This window comes from Taeniopygia guttata, chromosome 2 (genome assembly GCF_048771995.1).
Source record: "Taeniopygia guttata chromosome 2, bTaeGut7.mat, whole genome shotgun sequence".
In the NCBI taxonomy this organism is placed as follows: Eukaryota; Metazoa; Chordata; class Aves; order Passeriformes; family Estrildidae; genus Taeniopygia; species Taeniopygia guttata.
In genome coordinates this window covers 33,232,896-33,252,008 of record NC_133026.1, presented here as the reverse complement: position 1 = coordinate 33,252,008, position 19,113 = coordinate 33,232,896, and the positions used below count along the sequence as shown (strand labels likewise).

The 19,113-nt window shown below is 40.4% G+C and overlaps 1 protein-coding gene across 2 annotated transcripts; it reads right to left on the bottom strand.

The window, feature by feature from the left end:
* Positions 1-342: 342 nt before the first annotated feature.
* On the bottom strand, positions 343-18,684 carry NFE2L3 (NFE2 like bZIP transcription factor 3). Of its 2 annotated transcripts, none has more exons than XM_030264871.4 (4): positions 18,545-18,684; positions 6,481-6,579; positions 5,545-5,628; positions 343-3,144 (listed from the first exon to the last, which is right to left on the bottom strand). In XM_030264871.4, the coding sequence occupies exons 1-4, from the start codon at positions 18,551-18,553 to the stop codon at positions 1,948-1,950; spliced, it is 1,389 nt and encodes a 462-aa protein (XP_030120731.4). In that variant the 5' UTR covers positions 18,554-18,684; the 3' UTR covers positions 343-1,947. The 2 variants fall into 2 exon arrangements, with proteins under 2 accessions (XP_030120731.4, XP_030120730.4); XM_030264870.4 differs by lacking the exon at positions 18,545-18,684 and adding an exon at positions 14,648-14,893 and having other exon boundaries at positions 1,815-3,144.
* Positions 18,685-19,113: the final 429 nt, after the last annotated feature.

Genomic DNA, 19,113 nt, shown 5'->3' with positions numbered 1-19,113 from the left:
GTCCTGCAAAGGGTAAGTGCATGAATTTTAAAATGTTTATTATGTCATTTAATTGATTATGAACATTCTGACTTAAACATGTACTTCTTTTTTCCCCTACACTAGAAAAAAAGTTCACAATTCATCATAATGTATCTGATACCCATTGCATGTTATGGTTGGAGTTTGTGGTCTAGCAAGTAAACAAATCCTTTGTGGATACCAGTTAGGCTAGATACATCTCACACTGGTGCTTAACCAACAGCAAGAAATTGCATAGCCTCAGGAATGAGACTTTCTGCTATGAATTTACACGTACCAATTTGAGACTCTGGTGAAACCAATAAAGAACGCATATACGCATTTACTTAAATAAATCCTTTAATATAAAATGCTGAGAAAATTGTTCAAAAAGGCTGATTTCATTATTGATAATTCAGTGCACTTGGCACTATCTTAGGGCTCTCTTTTCAGAAAATATCACTTGGTAGTATCAGTTTTGTTACAGATAAGTGCAAACAGCTAATGTGACTTCCATGCTACTGGCAGTTTGCTTCATCAGCAGGTATAATTTGGCATTTAAGCTTTTATGTGTAGTTATTATGTGATTGGTACAAGTGATATTTTTAATATACCTGAATGTAAGTTCAGTCCATTGTAATCATGCCATGACCAATGAGAACTTTTTAAATACCAGTTTTATGTGTTTTAATTATAAAATTAACAAGAAGTATTTGTTATCTAGAAAGTAATATTAGTCGTTATTTTCATAATAATATACCTCAATATTCCTTCCTTATCATTCATTACAGGCCTTTTAAGCCATCTCTTTTGCAGACCTTTTTCAGACTGTAAAATAGTCTGAAAGGATAGGATGTTGTAAGTATGTAAGTGAATAAAACTTCTCCTTTCTAAGGGCACAAATAAATGTCAAACCAAAAAACTTTATTTGGAGAACTATCAGAGTGTAACCTTGTAATTACAAGTATAGATAATTAGCAATTTGGTTCAATTTAATTTAAAAACTAAGTAAAATGTGTATTTTAAAAAATTAAATCTGGAACATTTAAGACATTTTAAAAATATCAGTTTAAAAAGCCACAGAGAAAAACACAAGTACTTCTTGAGGAAGGTGTCAAAATGGGAGGAAAAGGGAAGGCACACAAATAAATATCACAGTCACTAAGAAACAGAACTCCTTCACTATTGGTCATTTTTGTGGAAAAAACTTGAGAATTATTTAGTTGCAGAGGGTGAAGGTAAGAAAATACTGAATCAGACAGTATTTTTCAGCATATTTGCAGATTGAGTGTATGAGTTGTAAAATTAAGTGGCAGATCATCTTTGCTTGGAGTTATGATGCTGAAAGTAGTGAGGAAAAATGCAGTAGCCTCCTGGACTGCTCTCAAAGGAAAACCAGGAAAAGCAGAGCCGTTCTGAATAAATGCAAAGCGTGCAGTTACCTCCTGAGCCTTTGTAAATCCACAGGTAATTTAAGTTGAAGATGCACTAGAACTATATTTTTTCTTTCAGTGTTAGAGAATAAAATAAGATCATTTTCTGTATAAACAGTCAGGTATTCAAGACTAAAACATTTTTTTGCATGTGTAACATTGATCCAAAATTGACTTTCATCCCTCACTGATGTTCTCCCCTCTGCCCCCCATTACCAGTAACTAAATTGCTAGTTTTAACATTGGTCTATAAAGCTACACTACACTCATGGTCTGGCTCCTTCAATTCTAACTAAAACTAAATAGATTTCCTCATCCAGAAGCCTCAGCTTAAGGACCTTCTAACAGACCATGGTTGAGTTTGCCAGACCCTTGAATATAGTGTTTCTCCTCAAGTGCAGTTGTTTCTGTTTGAACTGCTGTAATCACTGACCCTTAGTCTTCACACAAGTACTCTTATCATGCTTTCAGGCAAAAGTGATTGAGGTGATCTCCAGTCATCTTACTTTTGTTTCTACTCTTTTCTGTTATCTTGGTTCTGTTCAGATTTGGCCAAGTGCTTGGGTATTATGAAAACACTACCATTGCTACTGCAATGAATGACATATTGGCGTGGGTTAACAGGTCGACCCTGGTCATCCCTCAGTCTGCTGAAAATGTCATGGTACAAGTTGTTTAATTTTTGCTTTATCTGGTTGATTGATTTGCTACACTGGGAGTGCTCCTTTTTAAGGCTCTCCTTTTGTGTTTGAAGATTACACACATCTTCTTCCAAGTTAAGAATTGCATTCAGTTTGCGTTTACGACATTTTTGGGCAGCTACCTTGTTTTTTCCTCTTCGTCTGATGTCACGTAGAAGTGATACCTGAGTTTCTGTCAGCTGGTTCTGTGCTAGCATGGTGTTGAAAGAGTCAACGGACATGCTCACAATTTCCTCGACTGAAAATGGTATTCTCAGAGCCTTTGCACGACATTCATCCCTGCTCCGGTTTGTAGCAGTAGAATTATAGCACCTATCCTTTACTTCATTTGATTTCTTCATCCACATCTGTTGATGATGCTCTAGAGTAGATGCTGCTTGACTTGGCAGCTGATTATAAGTGTGATTATGGAGAAACTGCTGAAGAACGTCTGTAGAACGCTCTGCAACACCTGGATATTCCACATGGCTGTGCTTAATCTTTTCTTGGCAGTGGCCACCAACAGCTCCTAAGCCATGCGAAGGAGCAGATTTAATACTGCTGCTGTATCCAACAGAACCTTCATAGCAGACTGAGTAAGAGGTGGTGCTGTGATTTGAATTCAAAGATAGTCCTGAATCTGAGCCAGGCTCTTCAAAGATCTGGGAAACTTCTATAGGACTAAAGCCTTCCTCCAAAGCCAAAGACATGAGCTTAATTTCATCAAAATTATTATCATCATGGGCTGTTAGATTTCTAAGGTCAGCAACTGAAAACAGCCCTGTCAAATTTGACCCGTGAAATGGTGATTCTGAATTTGTGTTATCAGAGCTTGATTGAGGGAAAAACTCTTGCCTTTGTAAGAGTCTTGGTTTTGAATTTAATTGAGTGGGGTAGTCTGTTCTTAGTAGCATGGCATCAGGAGGACTGAAACTGTTCTGAAATGTCTGGGTCAAATTTATATTGTGTGAGGATGATGGGTCTTGGCCTTGACTAGGAGTAGCAACTTGAGTATCTTCCAGTAAGTTCACCTACAAGATGAAAGGGGGAAAAACGAGATCTTTCATTAAATGAATGCTTCTACACCCCTCCCTTACACAATCAATTTGTTTTTTAACATTCCACTCCTTGATTCTATTAAAGCCAAATTTTTGTATGTTAAACTCCTCTTCTAGCTATTTGGAATGCTGTTTCCCATTTCTAGAAAGCATAATCTATATTGGCATATGGCAAAAGGAAGAAGGAAAAGTGCAGAATTGACTGAAGGAATGGGAGGATGACTTGCAAAGGACAGGGTGGGACTGATGAGGGTTGAGAGGTAAAAATGGTACTATTGTCAAGTGTACAAACTATGGCCTATGTGTTCTGTCTGTTCTGATCTAAGAAAAAAGTCCTGCTAGGAGGAGTGGTCATGACCCTTCCCTGGTAGTGGTATTGATGATTCAAGGGTGAGCTAGTTCAAGGTGCTGACTGTTAGAAAACAAACTTTTTAAAGAACATAAACAGCTCATCTGCAGAAGTTAACCAGTAAGTTCTGTGGTGAAGAAAAAAGCAGTGGAAGATGGGAACATTAAGATTGTGCTGTTCCAGTCTCGCTACTTATTTCACAGTTTGTGAAGTTTTCAGAGCTGTAAGGTGACACATTTGGTTTAGTTCCATTTAACTGAAGTTTATTGCATCCAAAACTCTGTTAACTGATATACTGATCAGTTTCTAGGTAATATCCCCCCCCTCCCCCACCAAATCACACCTTTTGTGGATGTCTTGACTTTAAATTACTACTCAAGGTTTTTTTACAAAACCAAGGCTGATATATGATGCTTCAGCCCTGATGTTCAAACAATAAACTGGACTGGTAATGCTGTAGCACTAAGGCCCATCTTTTCTGGACCCAAGTTATAGTTGCTGGGTCTTAGAAGCACAAAGTCAGTGTCCAAGATTATGCTGGGTGCTTGCTCACAAGCAGAATAGTCATGAGATAGATCGATACAAAGTACTTGAGAATGTACATACATCAAATAGGAAGTGTGTAGGATTCCTCTATAGTTGAGTGTCTTTACTGTGTTTCAGGAAAGAACTTTCTGATTGCCATTCAGTGAACATGTAAAAAACACTTTCCACAGGAAAGGAATGATTTACCGTAAGGACCAGAACGTCTTAAGTTCTCTATTATGCTTATTGGGAGCTCAGGTAACAGAAGAAGGTCTTGCCTTATTTCTCCTAGGGAGTTACCTTGTACTAGACCACCTGCAGTCTGCAAGATAGAGATGCTATTTTCAACTAATCCCTTGAAAAGCATGATTAGTCATAAGTCAGCTATCAAAAAATCCCACTCACTGTAAAGACCTGATAATTGGCAGAAACAATCAATCCATATTCAAGAGATAGATTGTCACAAGATGGCACTGTATTAATGATGTTAAATAAAATATGCAGGATGTTACTGTGTATTGTAATAGCTGTATAAAGGCTACAGCCAAATTCCTTTCAAATTTTGAGACCAGAGAAAGCTAAACTGATGAACTTGGACATCTCGTTGGCGTGCAATCCATTTCCAGAGCTGAACAGAAGAGGAGCCTAATTTATGGGCTAGAAGGTACTATCCAAGCTAGAGATTCCCAAAACCAATAAGCATGAAGTTATATTGAAAACACTTATGACCCTGGAAGAGGATCCTATGATGGGAAGTGTATATAAGATGCCGTTGAAGTATTGCAAAAAAGGAATGTAGGGAGTAGCTTCATGGTCAATAGTTGCAGCTATGAGCTGTGGGAGAAGAGAGACTTCAATTAAGGTAACAACTGCTTTTTGTGAAGATGGACACAGAGAAAGTAAAATATAGTATCAGAGGGACACAAGATTAAAAAAAAAAAAAAACAAAAACAGAAACCCAAAAAAAATAAATGGGTTTACTGTTAACGCTGACTGACCTGATTTGCAGTGAAGATGATCTGTTGTTCTTGAGTAGCAACCCTGTAAGCACTTGACCCAATATTTATGACAAATGTAATCTTTCACCACAAATACCCAATAAATAAATGTGTAATAAATCACTGTTACTCTAGAGAAACACACCAGGAGCTGCTGCATAAATACAAACTGGTATTAGGTTTTAGAAAAGCAACTATTAGTTGAACTAATTGAGTTGTCCAGTGGTTCCATCCAACTTTGAATACCAGATCACAATAAAGACACAGCTCATACACCAGACAAGTTGCTGGAGAAGATTTTTCAAGTAAACCTAATGAGACCTGTTGTAAAAGGTGGATAGTAGCATCTTTAGCAGTTTCAGGTAAGTTTTACTACATTGATTTGCCAGTAAATTCCCAGAGTGGGTAGGGTAGGCTGTGGTGGTTTTATTTGATAAAACAGAGTAATTGCTGACTATATTCCAATCTATTGGCAGGCAATACCTGTATTTTCTCATTTACCTCTAGCATGTTTTCCACCTGCGATGACAGAAGCTGTAAACAGCTTTCTAAGGAGAGAAGAGAATCTCCATGGTTGCTGTTGCTCTGTGACAAAAAGAGAAACATGGTGTAAAGCACAGTTATTTTACCTAAGGAGGTAAAAATCAAAGTCAGAGAAGACACAGAGCACAGTGCAATACTGCTGCTGACTCCACCATCAAGTCTTCATCCTGATGGGAGATGACATGTTGCTAGAATGAGCAGAACAGCTCCATGGCCTGAGCATCCCTACCCTGCCCACAACATCAGAAATGGGCTTTCCTTTGAAGCTGTACCTCCCCACCAGTGTGGAAAGATTAAGTATTTTTTCAAAGCCAAGCTCTCAGGGGAGTGGCAGACAGAGGAGGCTGGCAAGACACCTGGATCAGATGTTCTCAGCTCTCACAAGGTCTCAAAAAAATTGAGTGCCCTTTTCGTTGTAGCTCTTAGAGAGAACAGAAGAGTTCAGTGTCCCAAATGTAATTCTACATCTGAGCATTAAGCTTTACATAAATGATGAGAGCAGTATAATTTAGCATCCATGTCTCTAGTGTTTGTAGGCAAAACCATCCTTGCCCAAAAGCACACCTTCACAACAGAGAAAATAAACCCAGATTAAAAAATAACTAGTTGCAAGTGTTTTCTGTAAACCTCTGAATATTTCAACTACTCAAAAAAAATAGTGGGGGGTTGAAGAAAGGAGGCAATTTTCAAAAAGGTATACAAGCACATCATTCACAAAGCATTGTCTGAAGGGACAATTTTTTTCCTGCCCTGGCAAGGGACACTTCAAATAACAACAGGAAATAAATTATTCCTTTCAAAACCCTTTAATACTATTTATCTTAGTGATAAGTTCTGTATCCTGCCTCACTTCCTCTTCAGTTTTCCCTTCTTCCCTTTTGTTTCATCACTTACTTGATATATGTCTTTCTCTTCTTGCAGTTCCAGTTGATCCTGTCCCGGAGGTGGACAGCAGTCATCCAAAGCTCCCTGACATACTTTCAGGTCAACATCCTGAAGACACAAATAAAATGGTTCTATTACACAGCATGCTCTCAAAATTAATCTTTTAAAGGCACTTTTTTTTCTCCAGTGATAGCATTCCAAATAAAATATGCACTGAACAGGTCATGATGTGGATGAACTGAGTGTGTAGAATTTGGGAACAGAATAAGACCAGTGTCAGTTCAGGGGGTAGCCACCACCTCTTGTTTTGGTGCCCAGGCACTGAACCCATCTGCAGTAGAAATGGACACTGGAAACTAATTCTTCTAAACCAAAGAACCATGATGTGATTTCATGAAAAGTTTGGACTATCAGTGTCTTTTGGCGGTTATTTCACAACAACATATCCAAGCCAGATAGATACTCAATGATGGAATCTTAAAACCTGCAATTATACATGGCCAGTTAGCAAAATTCCTTGCTCACTCGTATTGTAATAGCATCTCTGTTTCCCATCACTTCCATGTAGACATTACCCATTTTCATTTATCTAAATGATGGAGATTTTTAATCTCCAGTGATGAGATTGTTCAAATACAGAGGCCTCGGAAACAATTTTCAAGTTTTATTTTATCTATATTTGTATAATCAGACTTCTTAACTGTTAATTATATAGGGCTGGAGTATTGCTAGAATAACAAGGAATCAGTGCTAATTCCTATTTTTCAAGTGTGTATTTAGATTTAAAAATATTTTCAATATTTCAGCTTTTGCAGGGCAAGTCTGTGTTATTAAAATGTGACACTCGGTGGAATGGCAGCTGGGAAACCAAGTGGCCACACTGCATTAGTTCCAGGTATTCCCAGAAAAATGCTATGGTAGGAGCAGAAAAGACGTTTTCAACAACAGCAAACATAATGAGATAGTGTTCAGTTCTAAAAATCTCAGCAAACAATTTACAGGTTTGTTATGAAAGCATGAACTACATAAAACCTGCAGTTGTAATAGTCATCAAAACATATAAAAGTTTTAAAATTGTTCCTTCATACAAAACACATTAAAAAGTAAATATAAAAAGTTTTAAAACAGGACTTTGGAGAAAAATTAAATATAACTTTAAAACAAATTAACATTATTTTCAATTTTGTACATTCTATTTAAATATTTAAAAATATGAAACCTGATTTTATTTTAAACTAATTTTGTTTGTTGGCTTTCAATTTTTCTGTATTTTCTTTTCAAGACTGGAAGAAAACTTTGGCTTTATAAACAGCCATTTGTAAAAATAAACAGATCTACAGGGCACTCATCTGTCATTCTGATGTAAAAGTGAAGAGTTTCCTTCAGTGATGCCTAACAGTTTCTACTCATTAGAAATTATATTCCAATACATTATATCTTCTTTGTCAGCTGCATCTGGAAGTGACCAGGTGATTTTTTATTGCTAAATATGAGAAAACAAATTTACTTGCCTAAAACCAGACATACACATGTGCAAAACAACAATAACAACAAAACAAACCTCCTAATCAACCATTTTCTCTATGTAGTTAAAATGGAGAGGGCATGTACTACACAGACACTGAGAAAGTAGCAGTACTTAGTAAGTAGCTACTTGCAAACACTTGAATGAGTCCAATGAGCAGTTCACAGGCATGAAGGTAGTCCCATATTTATGTGCTTGCAAGATCAGGGCTAGGCTTTAATTCTACAGAGAACCAACCAAATACTTGTCAAAATAATGTGACCTGTTAATACTCTAATTAATATAACTCATGATCATCAAAAGTGAACAAGAAGTCAAGGACAACTGCTATTAAAGATCTTAAGCAGCTCCTCTGGAGCCAAATGGCCTGGAAAGCTGCTGCTGTGGCAGAGCATTCAGCTCCTGGATAACAGAGCAAATGCATTCCTCTACTGGCTGCAGAAGAGGCAAATGCAGGAAATAGTTATAAATGTGGTATCTATAATGTGATGCCTCTAAAAACCAACTGCAAGCACTGGGTCTGTATATAGAAGATATATGAGTCACAAACTTAATTGCTCCTTTTAAAATTTCCAGGGATATAAATCTATTCCCCTGCCAGGGAAAAGAAAAGCTTGGGGTAGCTTTGGGAAGAGCCCATGATGTGTCCTCCAGATAATTCAAAATCGGTGGAAAACTAACTGCAGATTATACTGGTCTGCTAAAGTCTACAATGGAGATGGTTTTCCCAAACCACTGTGAAGACATCTAAATTTCTGATGTACCTGATGGGACATCTCCTTTCTGAAGGGAAACGAAATGCTCCTGAAGCTCACAGAAATTTGTGAAAACTGTCTTGTATTAATTTCCTCGAGATGTCAAAAATAACTGAATTTTCAGGTCTTATCAGTATATTAAACTGCTGTCTGCTAAGGAAATAGAGAATATTCCCGACTACAAATTTTGGAATTTATCTGGAGTCTACATCCATTTTTAGGTATCTTTTAGGAAAAAATATATCTATTTTCTCTACTAGGCCATAGATGGTGTCATGGTACCCATAGTTTCCAGGCTGAGAGCAAACAGCTGCAGTACAGGATCACAAACCATTTGCCTACAAGATTCTTGGCCTTGAGCACAGAATGGAGGTCAGAATTTCCCTCTGATCTTTGGACAGGGCTCCTGCTGATGTGAATGGAGCAGAGGTGCCAGAGGGGAAGGGAGGGAAGCAGGGTCTCACACTGGCAGTCATGCCCATTCCCTGTAGCTTACCAAAGAGAATGTGTCATCTCTTCTGAGCGAGCTTCACAATGCTGCACTGGGTGGCTCTGAAGATGAGTCTTACTAACATCATTTCTTCCTCTAGCAGATGATATTAAAATATACTCATGGCTGATTATTACTACAATAAGTTTTCCAGCCCTTGAAAAAACTGTTTGCACCACTACCAGAGCACTTGCTGAAGGATCCTGGCCCTGTAGCTAGGTTTTCACAGCAGTGGTGGTATAGATACAGCACACATAAGATATTTCACATTGCAAATTTTCACCTGTGGGATCATTTCAGCGAAACACTCTATACAGCAATCAACCAGAACCTTTTTGCCTTCATTTCTGTTTTGGCTGTTCACAAAAATCCCCTGGATTATGCTGCTAAAGGTTTTTGCTCTTTATTACCCTTTGCACCAGCTTGTTAGTCTTCCTCATTTATGAAGAACGAACAGCACAGCTCAACAACAGAATGCTTCCTTCCATGCCTGCTGTATCACTTGGGACTGGCTGCTGGACTACTGCTATGGGGAGAATAGGAGGGGTGTCTCCCCAAGAAACAGTCACACAATGTTTTTGAATAAGGCATTTCATTAAAGATACCTTAACTCTACAGACTGGATGTACATCTAATGACAAAAGCTTTATTACAGAGTCTGGATATTAATCAATTCAATTAATAAATTCAATTATTAATTGAATTAACAAGAAGGATTAGGTGTAGATAGCATTTACTCAGCACTGTGCTGCCACATTCAGTGTTTCTGTCCTTCTCATCCTTATTTTGCAACACGGGTAATAGAAGAAACAGTAACTGAGTTACAGTAATACCACTGAGCGCAAGAAATCGGGACACCATGTGGTTGTCTCTGTATAAAGACTTAATTTTTGCTGATTGTAAAAGACTTAATAATACCACCAAACCCATCTACTGCAGAAGCCTTTCCACTTCTGCCGCTGGAGGGTGTGGAAGTTCATGCCTCCAACAGCATGTTTCCAAATGGTAAACTGCACCCCTACCTGAGGGCAGCCTTTGATTTGCATTTGGAAGGACTTCTGTCCAAGTACAAAGCCAGAGAGTTACACTAAAATTCTCATCATAAAATAATCATAAAAAAAATAAAATCCCAAGTATCTGAAATTTTCATCTTGCTTCTGCCATCTAATATTTTCAGTTTCATTAAAGAACGTGGTCTGAGACTGAATATGATTTACCAAATTACCCACCAGCCTTGTACGTGGGGAGGCTGGGCTTTAACCCTGCACCTGCCCTTTCCTTAAGGTACAGCTTACCACAGGTCAGCTACAGGCTTCAGTTTGTCAGTCTTTGGAATATTAAAAACAGTAGTTTATGCCAAATCTGCTACTTAAGGAGAGCCAAGAATCAATGTGGAAGTGAGAGAAAACATGGTTTTGTGGGTGGCCTGGCCTACACTTAATTGGAAGCATGCAGGCAAGTTTCCAGAGGTTTTTACTCTATGTTAAAAACAGAGCATTCCATTTCCAATTAAGTAAACCAGAGAATTGATCTCAGCATGAACTGGGTGTACTGGACATCAAACTATCCTCACATATCTCCTCCTCTTGCTTCCTACACCCATGTCTTATCTACTGTCCTTAAAGGAATGTACAGAACCTGTAATGACACCAAAATAAAAAAAAAGGCTACTGTGATGTATTGGATGGGTGAAGAAGATCTCTCTGAAGGAGCAGCACAAAGCATAATCAATCTGTTTTCAGCTATTTATCTGTGTGTGGTTGGCACACAGGACTAGAACTACACAACCCAGGGCTACAAGTGCACAGAAGTATTTGAACTAGCTCTGGAGTAACAGAAAGGTCTCGCTGGAAGAGAGCAGAGCAGACAGGGTGGCTTGCCTGGCTGCACAGACAGCACTGAGAGGCAGGGAGTACCTGCCCCTGCAAAGCTGCTTCACTGCAGTCAGACTCCGAGTTATCACTACAGATATCTCAGTGCTGGAGCAAAGGCATGCAACCACAATTATTTGCAAAAAACAATTTTTTTGGTGCTGTTTACTCGTGTATCCTGTTCAAGTGCTATCTTCCAATTACTCTACATTATGCTCTCTTTATTTCAGTTGTTAAGTTTTAAACTGCTCCATCGATGTCATTAACCTTTGAGATGGTTTTCTACGAACTTTTGTCCCTTCTCCATTACTAAGTTCACTTCTCTGTAGAATTAGCCCTCTCATTATTAGCTGAAAAGATGTGGCACAGGCCTGGTGCTCTTTGCCACGTTTTGAATAATTAAGTAGCATTTCCAAAACAGAATCATAGAATGGCTTGTGTTGAAACTATACTTTAAGTTTGCACAATACCAGCAGAAGTTAAGCAAAACAGCTTCTGTAACATAGCCAGTAGTTTCACTTTACTACTTGGTAGGATAAAATACAATTAATAATTAAAGATAATTATGTGTATCTGATATAATTCAGTTCTAATTTTAGTGATCTTGCTCTTTGCCTGTGTACTTTAAATATGTGATAATCTTACAAACGGATATCTACTTAATAGATAAGAAAAACAGGAAGAGAAACGTTTCTTGCTGTTTCTCTATATTCATAATAAGCACTAAAATATCCTGAAAACACCAGAACAGAAGAGTACTTTATTTTTTGAAATGCAGCTAGAGTTTTGGATGTATGGAGGGTGGAATGGTGGATGGACACACCAAATATCAAAGTAACTTCCATGTTATATATGGCTAGGCTTAAAAATAACAGTAAACCATGCTAGGTAGGCAATGCAACTGAGTAAATCAAATGGTTCATAGATGTGACTCCAAATGTGGCATCTATCAAACATTTATGTCATATCTACTGTAAATCCTAATAATGCCATCTGGGCTGCAACCAAACACTCCCTGTGTGAGCCCTCCTGTGTGCTGCAGTGAGATGATAGCACCTCTCCAACCACATGCATTTCAGGGCTTTAGATAGCATGGGCCAGCTGTGTCAGCTATTACAAAACACACGTACTGTGTGCACTCTGTGCCAACACAAAATTAACACCAACCTACCCCCTAGATGGAGGCAGAGACAGGTACACGTATAAGATATAGAGACTAATAATGTTGCCACTGACTTCAATTAAAACATCAGTTTTCATGTTGAAAATAGCTCAATAACCCCTTCAAAATGAGCTTTTAAAACCACTTCTAACAAATACACCAAATAGGTGCACACTCCAGCCATTTGGTCATGTGCAATGTTTTTCACCAGAAACCAATTTCATTGTAATGACAGACAACATAAAGAACAGAAATTTTCAGTTTCCCTCGAAGTTGCTAAATAGAGCCTAAAGACTAACTAGCAAAATAGATAAAAGAATGCAAAAGTAGACACACAGGATGCTAAATACAGCTGCAACCAGTGGATAAGTAGGCAATGAGGAATATATTGGCTTTTGTGGCAAAGCCACATAATAAGAAGTAACAGCACATGCCCTAAGGCAAGTTGAAGGCAAGGTCATCTGTCATGCTGGGGGCACTCAGTGAGTATGACCACCAGAGACTCCTTCAGACAGCCCTCTAGGACCATAAAAGGGCTTCCAGTAAGAGGCACATGCATGCAAATTAGTTCTAGGAAAAGTGATGTTTATGTATTAGCTAGTACACTGTAATGAGTACATATGGTCTTGATTGTATAAATATCTTGTTGAAAAGTTTCACAATACATTCGATTAGAGGAGATATTTTTTGGGTGTGTTCAGTGCACTGAGAATAAAGAATGCTTGCTTCCTAATACTTCAAATTGTGTTTTAAAGTTTGTTTTCTGTCCAATTTTGGTATCAGTAAAGTATGCAATATCCCTGAGAGTAAATGTGATGAGGGTAATTAAGTTTTTTCAGTCACTCTTTCAGACAGAGCACAGTAAAAAAAAACAAACAAAACCAATTGTGGCCCCCCCCTCCTCCACCACCGCCCCTACTCAAAAAAAAACCCAAACAACCAAACCCAAAACCTCTTTCTATGCCTCTGGTGTCCCAAGATGCTTTCTTCTGTGGTCAGTGAACTACTTGACATCAGGGTTCTGTAAGATAACTCCCTCCCTTCCCGCTCTACCTTTACCACAGAGTGGGTTGTATACCCTTATTGGCATGATGTAGTCAGTACTGAATAAAGACAAAATTACCCAGGGACCCTTTTAGATAAAACTGTCTGCAATTCAGTTCTGGATGTCTTCCTTTTGAGTCCTCCCAGGCAAACATACTTTCTCAGGTATCCAGCTCCCAGCTTTTCCAAGCTACCAGCCTCTCTGCAACACCAAATGCCTGCCAGCTCACAGCTCTGAATAGAGAGCACTGTTAAAAGTCAGTCTGACGCTTCAGCTCCTCTAGTATCTTGAGTATCTTCACCTTCCTCCTGACCCTCACCTCTAATTCCTCTTCTACTTTCCACATTTACAACACCCTAATTCTTCCTTTATGCGTGATATTCCCCTCATCTACTCTCAGAGGCACTTTTCATCCACCCCCTGCACTGGCAATACCTTGGCCACTCTCCAGAGAGCAGGAAAATGCTGTTGCAAGTCAGCCCTACACCACAACTCCAACTTCCTTTAACACCCTCCCTGAACACTCCTTTGACTAGGCTCTTTCAAACCCTTGCAAAACTAAGTTTGTGGTTCTTCTCTTATGCCACCTCTTTCTGAAAAGCCATTAAGTCCTTCCCCCACCTCCTTAAGGCGAGTTCTGGCTAACAGGTAAGAACCATTCACAAGCAGGGACTCATCCCATTTATCTACTTCCAGATGTCTCTCCACAGCAATATTGCCATGTCCTACTGCTCATTGAATCCAAAAGAAAAAAATAAAAAGAATAATTTGAAATATGTTCTGTAATTTAAGCACACAGCTTCAGTGGGAAGCTCTCAAATGGATTACAAAAACAGCCTTTGAAGAAAAACCTTCAGAGAAAAGCCTACCTGGCTCCTACTTAACTTTTACTTTACCAAACTTTGACACTCACCAAGGAAAAAAAATTTAAATCCATAACCCAAATTATTCTCACTCAATATAAATACTTCAAATGGTGTTCAAAGTCTGGGATGGATTCCCCCTTCTAGTGCTTTAATACCATAAAACTCTGCTGTTGATGGTATTCAAGTAACTGCACTTGTATGAGGTTTTACATAACCTCATACTCAGTTTGACTCAAACTGCCCTGTCTAAAAAGTAACCTAGAGACAATAGTACAAACAATACAAATTATCCACTGTGCATCTTCTTCCTTAAATTTTGTAATTCATAAACAACAGCAATGTTATGCTGTTAATTATTAATTGCAGTGGGTGTTGTTTAATCGAGTACAGGAATTCAGCTCTTGGGAAGGGCCTCAAAGATCTGTTGAAAGAATGCAATACATTCAGATATAACCAACCTACCTGACTTGTGTGGGAGCAGAACCTTCCTTCTCTATCCCACCCTGAGCTGGATCTTGTTTCACATGGAGTGCAATGACCTAACACAGCAACTCCTGCTCTCATTCAAGTACTGCCTCTTCTGCTGGCACAGGCAGCATCACTGCCTGGCGTTCATGTGATTTGGAACAAACATTTTTACTGTAAGACTAACACAGAGAAAAAATTAAAGAGCTACACATTCCATTCTTGCTAATCCAAATATTCTCCCACATATATTCCGTAAGAGATAAAGAAACCATTGAGTTTTTAAACTCCCTTTCTTCAAATGTCTACATACACACATAAACACATACTTGCACACTGATATACAGAAAAGAAAAGGGAAAAGAAAATCACTGAACCAAGTAGTGCAGTTCTGAACACTTGCAAGACCTTCAGCTAAGACACTGCTGTGTGACAAGCTTCTTGAGACTTTCTGTTTGGGAGGGAATACTATGACCATACACATAGGACTGATGCCACATCTTGTAGCACTGAAGCCTCCAGTTTCCCCCCCCCCCCCAGGTTTTAAGGTGCTTTGGAAAAATGTGTCTCATTCATTTTTCACATGGACTTAGGGCTTAGTGTAAGAGCTTTCAGAAGTGTTGTTGAGGCAGTGTTACATTGAGAAGCCTAAGGAAAATGCAGCTGGCAGAGTGGGGCATGGAATGTAACCCAAGTTATGTGCCTGCAGAATGGCTTCTCTTTTTCCCACCAATATAAGACCTATACCCTGTGTCAGCTATGTGTCTTCCTCCTGCCTCCCCTTTTTTTTGGTTCTTTCTGAGCTTAAAACTTCAAAATGTACACAGCCACACAGGGCCTCTAAATTTCAGGTTTAGTTTTCCTTATAATAAGCTATTTCCTTGAGCAATCCAACAATACCTTACTTTCCTTCACATTGGAGAAAAATAAGCAGATATGCCCAACTTTACCTGTGTGAGTAATTCAGTGTGGCCTACTCACACATGGCCTACTAAAATGTGTGAGTAGGTTTGAGTAGAACAAAAAAAGTCAGGCACCCTGTTTTCAATAGGGGATGCCAGCATTCAAACAGGTGCTGAATATTAAGGAGCAAGTGGTGCTCCCATTGTAAACCCTTTCCTAAAAAGAATGCAAGCACAACCAGGACTGCAATCCCATTTTCCAGCAAACTGTGAGAAGAAAGACTAGGTGCAGCACAAACACTGTTGGAACTGGGAAAAAAAAAAAAAAAAAAAAAAAAAGTAGCATGAGAAATAATCACTCCAAAGAAAAGACCTGGCTCACTCTCAGGTTTTTTTATCTATTACTTAGCAAACATGCCCACTGGAGCCCAAACTCTTGGACTCAGGTGTTCTGCAAAGAGGCAGGGCCTGAAACACCACTTTTCATTACTACAGAAATGAACCCATTTCCTTGCATGAAATGAATGTTTTTCCAGTTATTCAAAGCAAATGTTTATTGCTTTTTTATTTCTTTTCCTCTAAACTCATGGTTCTCAGGGAGCTTAGTCTCAATCTTAAACATCCTGAGAATGAAACCTACAAGCTTTGATTCTGTAGCTGACGCAGTCAGAACAGTGCAGAGGCATTAAACTAATACCCCATGCCATAGGGCACATCTACAACACCTGCTCTGACCTGTTCTAGGGCATGCAGGACAGAGCAGTATGGCCAGTGCAGAAGTTGGAACACAAAATCCTTTTTAAATGCAGTCTCTGTAGCAGTACAAACACTTTTATCCCTGGTCCTGTTACACACATCCATCTAAGAAAATTAATCACAAGACACTGAGATAGTATGATTATTTTCTCCATTAAAGGGTGTACTTCAGAGGAAATATATTTTTTATTTTTTATTACTAAAGCAATAAAATATTGTGGGGTTTGCATTTCACCAGCAAGCCTATGTTTGATTTCAGAAACAAACAGAATGAAATAGTTTGCTGGGAATACAAAGGTTAGGGCTGATTCAAGACTGCTGGGCAGCAAGCTGAGTGTAGGAATCCACCTAGTCACTTTACTCCTTGTCAAAACCAAAGTGCTCAGGCTGTTCTAACACTGCATCTCAACACAGGACAGTTTAAACTCCTGCAGTTTAGTATGCTTCAACAGCATGCTTCAGCCAGTGAATTAATTTTCATCTGCAGCTGTATTCAAGAGTAGTTTTAAGTACTAGATCTCAAAAGATGAGGACCAATAGCTTGCACTGTTTTGCCAGAAATGTTCTCAGCAGGGACTGGAGTCCAATGAATAAAATCAAACCAGGGATGGCAAAATCCAGCTGCAAACTTTTCATGATGGCACACACTATCAAGCAGAAAAAAACCAAATGCTTCCATCTGTTTACATAGACTTCTCATCCTGATCTAGTATGGATAAGAGAAATGCTAAAAATAGCTCAAATCTATTTTTATAAAAGGCAAATTGAAGGTTATAAATCAGCTGAACCACTCTGGATTCCATTATAATATTACAATAACATTTTGGCAGCATAAGTAAACTTAGTCAAAGGTACCAAAGGTCACTTTGGTAGCTTTGGACCTGCTGTGTGCTTCAAAACGTGAAGTGGAAATGACATGGGGGTTTCTAGACAGATGTCCCTTTACACTTTATTTCAAGGACTGAACAATGCCTTATCTTGCTCCAATCATTATTTCACTTAAATGCATTGTGTTAAAGAGAGAGGCCCAGAGCTACACTTAGCAAAGAAATGAATCATCTTCTCTCCACATAAAAAGAGTCATCTCTTACAGTCAGGGTGTTGAAACTTGTTTTGCAATTACTTTACAAAAATAACCAAGTTAACACATCGGGAGATAGGGAAAAAGAAAAAAAAAATTAAAGAAAATTTTAAAAGGAAAATAAAATCTACCATGTATGACAAATTAAACAATTACTAGTTGATGCTGGTCCATTAATTCACAATAAGAATCAGCTATTCACAATTGTTCAAAATCAACTTGAAAAATGTTGGTAGTTCAACTTGGTATTTCAAAATGTACTGAATTTCAGAGTTAAAATCCCACCGTTTTGGCACTCCTGTACCTTTTATATCCACGAAGTACACAACAAAAATCCCAGATCATAACCTATGCAGGAAACAATGAAACTCTATTCCCAATAGCAATTTAACTGGGAAAAGCCTTGGAGCTACAGCTGTACACAATTCTTCAGCTCTGTGCAGGACAGGGCCCGAGCGGGCACAAGGCGACAGAAGCGCAGCACGGACTGCACGAGGTGCGAATAGGGAAACTGGTCAGCGCTGCCCACTGCTTATTGCTTCACGGCGGGTTCTGAATCTGCCCGCTGACAACGGATGGCAGATAAAAGGAGCCCGGAGGTTTGCCCTAGACCCTCTACACTTAAGAAATGCTCCTGGCAAGTGTTGTTAGCGCACTACGACGCACAGGTGCCCCGCGCCCAGGTGATGGGTGCACCATGTGAATCACTCCGGAGAAGCTGCGTTTCTGCAGATGCGTGATGTTCTTGGGAAGCCTGTGCGCCCACATGAAGAAAACAGAGGTGATGCCGGAGGAAATGCCAAGCAGAACTGTCCGTCCCGGCCTTACAACCCTGCCCGGCAGGTGACAGCGGCGCTGGGGCTGTGCCCGGGCCAGGGCAGCTCTGCGGGCTGACCGCGCTGCGGTGCGGAAAGCTCCGCGGGTCGCTCCGGCAGCGCGGCGGCCCGGCCCCGCCGCTCGGCGCTTGGGCTCCCGCCGCCCGGGACGCGCAGGGCACGGGCCAACCAGCGCACCGCCGGAGCTGTGCCTCCCTCCTGGCTTCTTTCTTTTTTTTCTTTGTGGGACGGCGCCTGGCTCAGAAAAGCGTCCTCCTTCGCGTCCCCAGCGCTCGCTGCCCACAGACATCCCGCCCGGAGCCGCCCGTCCCTCACTTACCTCCGCCATGGGGCAGCCGCCTCGGCCGGGGCCGCCGCCGCCTCATCCTCCTGCCGCGGCGGGGCGGGGCAGGGCTCCACCCGGGCGGGGCGGGCGGGGCCGGGGCAGCGGGCCCGGGGCTCTGGGGCTGGCTGCCCCACGGCTGCCCCACGGCTGCCCGGCGCGGGCCTTCGGGGGTGCGTGTGCTCGGCGGGACGCGGAGCGCAGCCCCAGCTCCGCGGCTCCGGCTGCCCCCGCTCCTCTCGCCGCCGCCGCCGCACCGGCCCTTCCCGCCGGCGGGAGGCGGCGCCGGGGCGGGACGGGGACGGGGACACCGCGGGCCCGGGATCCCACCTGTGTGCCGGGGTTCCTGCGTGCCCCGGGCAGGAGCAACGTGCGGCTGCTGAAGGGAGCTGGAAATAAAGGAGACGAGTTACAAGGGGCAGTATCCGGAAGGAAATGAAAAAATAATATATTGAAAGCTAAGAGATCCTCCACAACCCTCGGTCAATAGAATCTCCTAATAAAGTTACAGGATTCAGATGCAGGTTTTAACTATTATCAGCCTGCTGCTTAAGTATCTTTTCAGT

Coding starts and splice junctions, on each gene's coding strand:
- NFE2L3 (XM_030264870.4), bottom strand. CDS start 14,749: ATGAGAGCAGGAGTTGCTGTGTTAGGTCATTGCACTCCATGTGAAACA. Junction 6,580..14,647: donor TCTGCTCCCACACAAGTCAG/GTAGGTTGGTTA, acceptor TTGTGTCTTCAG/GATGTTGACCTGAAAGTATG. Junction 3,145..5,544: donor AGGTGGAAAACATGCTAGAG/GTAAATGAGAAA, acceptor TTCATCTTGTAG/GTGAACTTACTGGAAGATAC.